Below are 11,304 nucleotides of genomic sequence, written 5' to 3' on the forward strand. Positions count from 1 at the left end.
GAATCAAATCAGGAGACCTTTTAATCTCTCCAAATCGAATTGGAACCCTCAGAATCGATTCGGAGAGATTCGTAAAGATTCAGTGATTCAGACAGACACTTTTAAATATTTTTTCTACATACCTCAAGGTACCAGATGGCTCGTGAATGCTGAGATGCTGGGGTGGATGCAGTGCTCCACAGGAGCATGGGGGGCTCCCCGGTGCACTCGGCAGCAGACCCGGATGTGAACCAGAAGCACTGGGGGGGCTTCCCGCACACCCGTCCGGCTTGGCGACAGGTGCCTCCTGGGTCTGTGGGAGCACCTGGGGAACCCCTGTGGCCAATCGCCAAGCCAGGAAGGTGCAGGGGGGGGACCCCCAGCGCCTTCCCCGGAGGAGCCAGGGGGCTCCCCCGCGCTCCTGTGGGACACTCCATCTGCCCCAGCATTGCAGTGTTCACGAGCCACGCCTGGTACATTGAGGTATGTAGAAAAAACATTTAAAGCTGTGTCTATCACCAGATTGGTGATTTGCCAAATCAGCATCGAATCTTCAGATTTGGATTTGGCCAAACTGAATAGGGTACAGTGATCCAAATCAATGAATCGTATCACTATCCCCGATTTGCACACCCCTAATAGGCAGTCATCAGGCAAGTTTTGTATATATTTCGCACAATTTGAATTGAAGCAGTTTGTACTCAGTATCTAAGGCTGTAAGCAGACATTTCATTTAAGCCAGTCTTGATTGTCCTGGGTTTTAAGGCAGGCCTTGAATATCTCTATGCTCTCCTTTTTATTCCAGGGGAAAAGGTTCTCTCAACACAAATGGAACATCTGTACCTGGCCTCAGATTAAGACACAAGCAGCCCACTATTAATACACATCCCTTCCAAGCTGTTCTGATATCAGTAGGGGACCAGAGAGACCACACAGCCGAACAGGTTTGTCTCTGGAATGACTCCCAGTTAACTTGATCGACCTGCAATTAATTTACAGCCTTACACAGCATTGGTGTAGGCAAGTGTTACCACATCTTCTCTTGCATACTTCACAGATACTTAGAGTACGTAGGAACCCAGGACAAAAATGCTTTTTTTTCCCTGGGAGAACTGCAACCTCTGTTTACACGCTAGCAAAATGGGATTAAATTTCTCATGTATTTACCAAATGCTGAAAAATATTTGAACTTCCAGCTGCTTAAAGATAGAATTACTCTTCTGGTGAGAAACTTTGCACATACTTACTGCCTACAAATATTGTATTTCCCATCTGCTGCAAGTCACTTACTCAATAAAGATAAAAAGGAAAAGGGGGAACAATATAATAGCTTGTTTTTTGCTGTGAACTATTTCATACTTAAGAATAAATATTCAGTCAACTGCAAAACAACTTTAGAAACAGATCTCATTACAGAGCTATCTGACTGCCTCATCTGTAGGAAGGAACAAAGCTTTGGGTAAAGTTTCAAATGTGACCCTTACTAATAACTAAATATTTCAACTGTTTAAATTCACACTGTTCAAATGTGCTTTCAATGTGTTTAAAATATATATAAAAATATTCAATACTCACAAATACCAGCGCACATACTATACTTACAAGGCATGTTTATGCCGTCCTTCCCTAACTGCTTGGATGTAGTGTACCAAATTATCAAAGAAAAGTTTCATCATGTTAAGTTCCTTTTCTGCCCACCTGTTCCAATTGAAAGGAGAAAAGCTTAATTTTTTTCCCCTGAGGAATATATTGTAATGAAGTTCAAGTACATATTAACAGTAAACAAATCACTTTCTATCTGCCTTGAAAATGCTCCCATCACTTGTAAAACCTTGAGGATTCTCTATTGAGTTTCTCTGTTCTTAATCTTCATTTTTAAGTATTCCTAGGCTAATCACCATTTTCAAGACGATGTCTAAGAGGAAAGAACTCCCTTCAGAGCCCATCAGATCTGCTCATTGTGAACCTAATTTGACAATGACCAGAAGCATGTGCCTATCTACAAATATAAGTAGTTATCCACTGACTTCACCCATATGTTTAAATAGTTATTACACTCTAGGGAATTATGCACAGAAAAATTCAGCAGTATGTACAGAAATATTCAAAATTATGCAAATATACTTTTACCTTTTTTAACACAAATTAAACTAAATGTAACACTATTTGAACCTTCTTTAGAAATATATGCAGGTACTTTGTATGGCTGGGGTGTGTGGGGGGGTTGTGGGAGGATAGTGAAGGGGTGTGGGTATGGAAGTATGTGGGGTTTGTGGGCAGGCATGGGGTTTGTGGGGGGAATTGTGAAGGGGTGTGGGGTTTGTGGCGCACAGCCCCCACCGCTAGCGTTTCAGCAGCAGCAGGCAGGGGCCCTCGCGGCACACATGGCTGCAGCAGGCAGAGCCCACCAGTTGCATGGTCCTCCGGCTAAGTCCTAGGGCCTGCACACGCTGGCACGGAGCTGGCCTGGCCTGCTGGCATGCCCCTTCAGACCAGACCAGGTGGGATTCAGGCCAGCACATGGGGCTCATGGCACTGGAGGTAGAAGCTTTTCACCATTGGGCCAGGCAGAGCTATGTCCTCCATGTGCCACTTCCTGCTGGAGTGCCAGAAGCCCCACATGGAGGGCTGCGGATTGGGAGGGCCATGGTGTGTGGATTGGGAGCAGTGTGCCACTGGGCTGGGTGGGAAGCTGCACATGGAGGCATGGAGTTGCGCACCGTTAGGCCAGGCAGGCTCCTGCTTGCCTCCCCATGTGGTTTCCCACTGGAGGACTGGAAGCCCCATGCAGAGGCCCAGAACCAGCAGGCCCAATGGTGCACAGCCCATACCCACCCACAAACCCTACACCTCCCCCATCTCCTGCAGGCAGGAGCTCCTCTCTCCACTTACCCAGATGTCCAGTCATACAGCTCTGTGCCTCCACATCCTGGCGCTCCCAGTTGGAGTGCTGGGAGCCCCGTGAAGGTGGAGGCACAAAGCCCGCCACGGTTAAATTATGCAAAAGTATGCAAGGGCATGCCTTTTATATGCAAAATTGCATAGGCACATAATTGCATAATTCCCCAGAGTGTAAGTTATGGGCCAGTTTTAAGGTCACCCACTAACTTCAGTGGGACTACTCATATGCTTAAAGGTAGGCATGAACTTAAATACCTTGCTGAATCATGGCCTGCTGATGAACAATAGATACCATGTACTATGTCTTTTTTTTAAATCTAGGTAAGCTCCAAGCTTCTGCGAGCCTAGGAAGTTGACCTGTTTTTTTCCCCCCAATATGGCAATACAGCTGTACAGTTCCTTCATTTTGTCAAAACAGAATATTTTTAAGTGATTTTTTTATTGCTGAAAGGCACCGGATACACAGTGAAAACAAAGAGAGCAGTTTCTAGTAAAACAATTTTGTCCATACACATCATCCATGCCCTTCTAGAATTTTCTGATGGATCTACTTGTGATGATCTAAAGGTACAAACCCACCCAAACATGAGCCTTTGCATAAATTATGCTCATATTATTAAAAAAAAAACCCCAACAAAGATGAGACAAAGAATTAAACTCATTTCATTCCATTTGACAGCAGTCATTGAGAGCAACTGGTCATTATCAACCTAAGCCACATCAAAGCAGCTCTGTTCCCAATGGTTCCTTGGACATCACAATGGATCCCCCCATGCAAAATGTAATCCTTTTGTGAAACTTACTGCCATGAGACAATGGGGAGGCTAACACTTAAACAAGGTTCAAGAGAGGATTAGATAAATTAATTCAAGATAGGTCCATCAGTGGGTACTAAACATTATAATCAAGGATGCAAGCTCCAAATTAGGATTCCAGCTCTAAATGCTGGAAGGGAAGAGGAACAGGTACACAGATCAGTCTGGAAAGGCCGTGCATAAGCACTCTTCCACTTAGCAGTCACGCTGTGCCACTGTAAGATACAAAGTGTATCTACACATTCATTAACGCGCTTTCCTAATGTGCAGTAGTGAAAGTGCACGCTTTTTTAGTGACACTTAATGCACCATGGCCTATTTTTACTGCACATTAGCATACTAGCAGTTGTTTTTCACACAATGCTTTAATGCACAGTAAAATAGGCTACCGTGCATTAAAGTGCACATGTAGCCACTCCCACAGAGTACTGAGCTTTATAGACCTGTGGACCTTACATTCTTACAGGGGAAAAGGACATTAGTATTTTTTACTTACATTGTAATCCAGTGTGTATCATAGCTGCTCCCAAATTGCTGAAAGGTACCAAATAACTTTGGAAGAAGGCGAAGTGAAACTACTACTGATCTAAAAGGAAAGGAAAGAATAAGATTTTAATTTTTATAACTTGAAATCTGTAACTAAGAAGTTACTTTGAGAGGCTCGTGTTTTACAATGAAACTATTCAAATGAAAGCAGTGGAAGCTGAAGGAGCAAGAGTAGCCACTAGACCATGGCTGCTCCTGGAACAATGCGTGCAGCGGTAGCTGGGTGAGAACCCAGAGCCTGCATGTTAGCCTCTTATGGACAGTTGGTTTGACAGCCCTGAATGAAAAGTATTGGACATATTCAGGTAAAGTTTACTTTGTGTGCAATCATCTAATGAACTGGGGTTAGTCTGTCAATAGTTTACGTGTTTATATTTAATACCTTGTGCACAGCCTCATTGAAAAAAAACTATGAACAAGTATCAAATACATTAGCACTGCTTTTTCTCATTCCAGAAGTTTGAAATGTCAAAATATATGTCATCAAATCCATACTCATAATTTCCACGTTTCATGAAGAGAGGTAATACACCTTCTTTTGAAATTTTGAAAAAACGGATGCAGCTTCCCTTTTAGTAATGTGATGTTTATGTAGCAGGACAGGATCTGTCCCAAACTGCCAATATAACCACAACTATGCATGTATGAGAAAGACTAATTGCCTTCAACAACCCAAAAACATAGCAATGAGTAATATTGCACACCTTGCTATTTGAGATGGAAAATTAATTCCATTAAAAAAAATAAACACCCAAAATTTGTTTACATGATGCATCTTACCAGGAATAAAGTTCTTTGCGGAAAGAATAGTTGTGTAATAGGAAAAATGCCAAAAAGCTTGGCTGCTTAATCAACCAGAAGTAGCTTTCACTTATCATTGTGTTGTCTGAAGTACAGCATAAGTGCCTATAACACAAGTGTCTAGGAGGCACAGAGCCAACTGAAGATTCCTAGCTGGAGCAAGGAATAGTTCAATATCTCCTCTTATACAATGAAGCCAAGATAATTCATAATTTAAGATGTTTATTAGATATTTTTTGCAGTGGATATATTTGATGAATTTGCCTCTATGAATGACATAATCATTTTTAACCAGTTTGTTGAGGACTCTAAATAGTAATACCCTAAGGCTGTGTTTGTCCTACTTCTATCAAAAGTAATAACTTTTAGCAAGAGATAAGCCCATACACTTGTTTTTCTTCTCGTTATCTCTATCCACCCTGATTGCCCTTTTTCTTTTTGGCACGGATTTCCTTAATTTTAAAACTGTTTTTGTTTCATTTTCTTACACACCATGAAAATCAGTGTGATGACAACACGATACTTAATACATAGGAATCCAAGCACTATGTATCCTGGTCTTTTCTGATTTCTTATGCATAATATATCTGTATTTATTTTACATGCTGCCATCTATAATTGGTTGTGTTATAAGAAACAGACTGAAAAAGTTTAATAAATATCTATCTAGCTTTATTTCCTATATATCATCCAGTCAACCTGCTACTAAACAAGATTCTTCCATGAATCTTGATAAAATGTGATTCTGCATTGGAACAGCAGAAAGTAACTGTTTTTAAATTAAACTATGTATTAATGATTATGAAGTCACTTAAAATAGTTTTATTACAAAATAAAGATTCTAAGCGAAAAATAATGTGAACTTCCCATAACGAGCAACTACCCTGGCATACTTCTGAAAAAATCACTTTCAGAAAGTCATTTAGATTTGGACTTTAGCCAAATTAGAAAGTAATGGGTACCTCCAAGTGCTAATGGTTTTCTGAGTTACAGGTAGTAAGTTGCTATCAGCAACTTCCTTTGCCTCAGTAAAACAGGATTTATGCTTACAACAGCTTCTTCAGTAGGCCTGGGTGAAGCATCTAGTATTCATTTTGGATTCGGCCAATTCAGGGGACAGAGATTCGATACAGCAATTCGAATCACTGTCCCGAATCAAATTGGCCAAATCAAACAGACCTCCTCTCCCAGCCCCATCAATGGCTGCCCCCGCCTGGCTCCAGCTTCCAGGCTCTTTAAAAAAGAAAATAAAAAAAAAGCCCCAACTCACCGGCTGCTGCCCAGTGGGGGGTGATCCTCACTGCCCCCCCACTGCCTCATGCTGCGTGGGGGGCTCTGTCATGAGCCCCTATCCCCTGCCCACTCTCCCAGGCCCCCCTCATGGCTGCTGCACCCGGCCCCAGCCTCCCGGCCTCTTTTTTTTTTTTAAAGAACCAGAAGCTGGGGCTGGGAGAGTGGGTGGGGGCCGGGGGCGCTCAAGGGGACTAGAGGAGTAGGCAGAGGATGGGGCCTGGTGGGGGTTCCCCCTATGGTCCCCTCCTCCAGCCCCCACCCTGCTCCCTACTTACTGGCATTGAGTCCGGGTCTAGCTCCCTGTGGCGGCGAGCGAGGACTGCCCAAATCACCAAAGCTCTCTGAATCTTGTCCAAAACAATTTGGACAGCTTCGAATCAATTCAGACCTTTTTACTGATCTCCTGATTCGATTCATGTTTGGAGATTCAGCCACTAAATTGGGCTGAATCTCCTCTGAATTGAATCAGCACCCAAAGCTTTGCACAGACCTATTCTTCAGGTGCTTAACTGGGTTTTTTCTAACTTTTAAAAGTGCACATGCAAGTTCTACTAAAGTTAATACAATTCACAAATGTCTACTGAAGTGCAAATGGTTCTAGATGAATGTAACTATAAATTAGCATATTGTGTATGTATATTTCTCTTTATTTAGATATACACATATTTAAGGAATAAAGTACAACTGATTTAGTAATAATAAAATACTATTTTACAAAAGAGATATCTAGAATCAAGCCTTGAGCAGCAATCTTCTCACAAAAGGCCCGAAAGCAATTTTATAGATCACCATCGGCCACACTGCTTTGTTGCAGCTATGTACTATGGGGAAAATCACTAGTAGACACCCCCAAATCCCACACAGAAAGGGCAACCGTATAGGAGTACACAAAACTCTATATCAGTGGTTCCTTGAATTGGTAGATCCAATAATCCAAAATACTAGAGATTAAGTAAACATGCAATTTTCTGTCTCCATGTTTGCAACTTGCAGTAATGTAATTAGGGGTGGGTGAATAGAGTACCACCCCTGGGCACCAACAGAGAGTTTGCACTATGGTGGCAGTAACAGCAGTTGGGTATAGTAACCCTCTTTTCCCCAACCCCTACTGAAGGCGCCACTTCTATTCCTGTAAATTCCCTGTTGCCCATTGCCACTGGCAGTGGTACTCAACCATGGCAATCTGCAGTGAGGGAAGTGGCAGCAGCAACAGCTTCAGAACAGGGCATAAAGGTGGCCAGCTAGGTTTGGGGAATAGTGGCCCAAGGCACAAACATTACTAGTTATGCTTCTAGCAACCTACTTAGAAAGCAACCTGAACAACACATATCAGATACCATTTTTAGATATGCCAAACAAATGGCAGATTGTCAAAAGTAATGCCAACACCATGCTCGGAAATAATGCCATGCATTTGATGGAAGCTTTCAGTGACAGCATCTATTTTTAAAGGCCTTAATAAAATTGACCTGATTTTAAGAGATGCTGAAGAGCTGCAGCTCCTACTGATTTAATGGGGAGCTAAAACTGGGTAAATTGCTCAAAATTAGGCCTTTTTATTTAAAAACCTCCATATGAATTTAGTAGGCAATCAGGACTGGAAAGTCACTTTTAAGGTGTAATTTTTTTTCTTTTTTAATAAAAAGTACTAACTGCCAGCTTTCATAACAGAAGCATTATGGCCCATATTATTTAAAAAAAGGAAAAGATAATTTAAGAATTACACTGACCAGGTTGACTCATTTAGCCACTCAAGTCTTATTTTCATACGTGATTTAGGAACTTGTGATCTCAAGTCCCACTGAAAGTCAAAGTGCCCAATCATTTTAAAAAATGAAACTGGAGTACCCAGGTTAATGTTATCCAGATTTTGAAAAGGTATTTAGGGATTCCTCTAACCCTTGCTGCAGTATTTCTTCATTTAGAACACTAGTGGAGAAAACACAGATTGTATTAAAAAAAAGTTCCGTTACAGTTTCCCTTCCTCGTCTAACAACTGGAAATTAGTATCAAATACAATTCTGGACATATTTACTGGATATGTCCGGTAGCATAAGGTCCAATTTTGGACCTTAACTTCCAATGATCATAAATAACTAAGAAAAAATGCTGATGGATAAAAACTATATATAAACTACATACTGGGAGTATTCTCTCTTAGAGCATATATTTTAAAGGATTTCTTTGTTTTCTCCAGTGCTGTTTTTACACAAACTATAGATTATGAAACCTTGTCACCAGGATCAAATTCACCAGTCTTGCTAACAGATGTACTTTAAAAACCAAATGGAAACCAAGACGTAACAACTATATGTTATAAAATTTTGGAAAAGCAGCTCAGACTAAAATGGTAATAATGACTAATGCTAGAGCAGTCAGTCACATATGGAAGATATGTTGGAAGTAGGGTTGTCAAATGATTAAAAAATTTGATCGCGATTAGTTGCACAATTAAAAAAATGAGTTGCAATTAATCACAATTTTAATTGCACAGCTAAAAACTCAAAATAATGCACAGAAAAACCTCAAAATACTGCAAAATTATGCAGATACTTTGTGTGGTTGGGGGGGGTGGAATTTGTGAAGGTGTAGGGGCTGTGGGCGTGGGGTTTGGAGCTCAGAGAGGGGGGGTGCCCACAGTGGGGTCTGGAGCCCAGGGAGGGGGGACCCTCGCACACCCTGGCAGGATGTTTAATCTGAACGGGGTCTCTGTGGGGCTGCCCTGGGCCCAAGACGCATCTCTCACTAAAGCACACTCCACCCTTGCCCCAGCAGCGATGGCCACAGGTAGTCCAGGGTGGGGGCAGCTGCTGTGGCCCTGGCCTAAACTTCCCCACTTACTTCCCCAGTGGGTCCCAGGAGGTCCCGACTCACCCCAGGCCCAAGGGTGTCAGGCAATCTTGCCGCAGCCCAGCACTGCCTTCTCCAAATACCCAGCGCTGCCAGCCTGGCTGCTCGGGACCACGGATGGGAGATGTGAGTGGGTGTGGGCCCTATCCCACTTTCCTACTGCAGCTACACAGATGCACATCCCGCCAGGACCAGCAGAGCTGTCAGGAGCCCAGGCGGTGCAGGGAGGAGAGCAGTGGCTCTGCTCTTTTTGGCAGTGGCACTGGGCGCGACTGAGGCTCTGGCGGTGCTGGGCTGGGCGTGCAGTGCTGCATGGGCCAGGGGTTGCAGGAGGTGGCTCTGCAGGTATCTCACCCCTGCTTGCAGCAGCTGCATCCAGAGACACAAGATGCAGGGCCACCTTCACTGCCACAGCACTCCCTGGGGGCCCAGACCAGGGATATGTAGGGACCCACAGGCCCAGAGATGGCTCATGCCAGAGTTCCCAGGTAGTCCTGACCCACCCTGCCCTGAGCAGTGGGGCCCCAAGGGTGCCAGGCAGCCCCACCAGGGCTCAGGGCTGCCTTCCCCAAACCCCTAGCACTGCCAGCCCAGCTGCTCTGGGCCCTGGATGGGGGTTGTGGGAGGGTGCACAAGTGTGCCCCCACTCCCCCCCCCCTTCCTGCTGTACCCACCCAGAGCCTGCACCCAGGCTGCCCTACAGCTCCACTGCACTGCCACTGTGTACTGCAGAGCTGCAGACTTCCTCCTCTTCCCTGCATGCCAGGCAGCACCTGGCTGGGGCTCCAGTGCTGGGCCAGGGGGAGAGGAGATTTCCCCTCCACCCTAAAGTCTAATATTAAGTCTATTGATGGGGGAGGACAGGGGGAGAATCCCCTCTCTGCGCTAGGGGCAGGGCTCAGAGGACCTGGGTGACCTGGCCAGCCCCTGGCTATAGGGACCATTCCCCCCGGGGGGGAGCGGGGGGGACCACAAGAATTTGAGGGGTGGGGGGTGTGCTGGGCAGTCAATCAAGTATGAGCCCTGCTCAGCTGCATTTGGGTGCCTTTAGCAGTAGCTGGCAGGCCAGGAGGCATGCTCTATCACCTCCAAGCTACTGGTATGGGCCATTGCAGGAATCTGGCTGCAGGTGTGAATGTGAGTTCACTTGCTTATTGGTTCAATGTATGCAGTTTAGAGAAACCTCCACAGACTGAATCGATTCAACCTGAGGCTTTTTGACTGTCTGAACTTAGCCTAGAACACAATTAGGAGATAATTTTTTCAACAGAAAAGAAGTCTCTCCATGTCTGATCTTACAGTTCTGAGCTCAAAGGAAATCTATCCAGCACCTTTACAGGACAAGTGTGGGAACAGAAATTCATTAGCCTACTGGACACTATGTACTAAGGACAATAACTTCATGGTTCTTTATAACTTACCTAATGCTTGCTAACCTCTGAACTTCACAGGTAATAATAACCCTTCTAAAGAATCTTGTCCTTCCATCATCAGTTTTTTACTGCATTTTTGCTGCCTATTGGATACTTAATAATTTCTCTTGTATCCTGTTTCTTATTTACATATGGAGTTTTACACAAGCTTTTGTTCTATCTGCTACTTAGCTCTGCTGCAGCTGCTTCTCTCCCAAAGGCTAGAAGAAAGGTACTGTGTGTCATGACCCAAAAGGCATGATTGTGTGTGTGCGCTTCGGCACCAGAATTATCCCCGCCAAGTTGCAGAGCATTGCACGGGAGAGTTTCCTATAGCAAGAGGAAACCCCAGTGCAGGGACGAGTTTCCCGCCTTTTCTGCAGCTTCTTTTGCAGAGTGCATTGCTCATGTTGCAAGAGGAATGCACGGTGCAAAAGAGTTCCTGCCACTGGTATGTAAATTCGTTCCCCGTGATTGGCTAGTGCTAAATTATTCACATGTGGCAGCTAACGATTGGCTTGTTAGCCGTATAAGGGGCTTGAGCGGTTTCCGCCCAAGCCGAAGAGGACTCCACATCCATCTCGTGGGGACTCTGGGTACACGGCAGGGTAACAGAAACCCTGTGTGAGATCCAGAGGAGCTTGGCGGCCTGATCCACCGCCCACCTCTTCCCGTCTTCGAGCGCAACTTTTATAAGACGTACTTAC

At 44.3% G+C, this 11,304-nt stretch overlaps 1 protein-coding gene across 1 annotated transcript in view; it reads right to left on the bottom strand.

Annotated features, from left to right (window-relative positions):
- The window catches only part of USP34 (ubiquitin specific peptidase 34), a 210,217-nt gene that overhangs the window by 124,973 nt on the left and 73,940 nt on the right, over positions 1–11,304 (bottom strand). The window contains 2 exon segments of the mRNA XM_006016759.2: positions 1,582–1,677; positions 4,192–4,281. Of these exon segments, the coding sequence (XP_006016821.1) occupies positions 1,582–1,677; positions 4,192–4,281 (186 nt within the window).

Source organism: Alligator sinensis, unplaced genomic scaffold (genome assembly GCF_000455745.1).
Source record: "Alligator sinensis unplaced genomic scaffold, ASM45574v1 scaffold219_1, whole genome shotgun sequence".
Lineage (NCBI taxonomy): Eukaryota > Metazoa > Chordata > Crocodylia > Alligatoridae > Alligator > Alligator sinensis.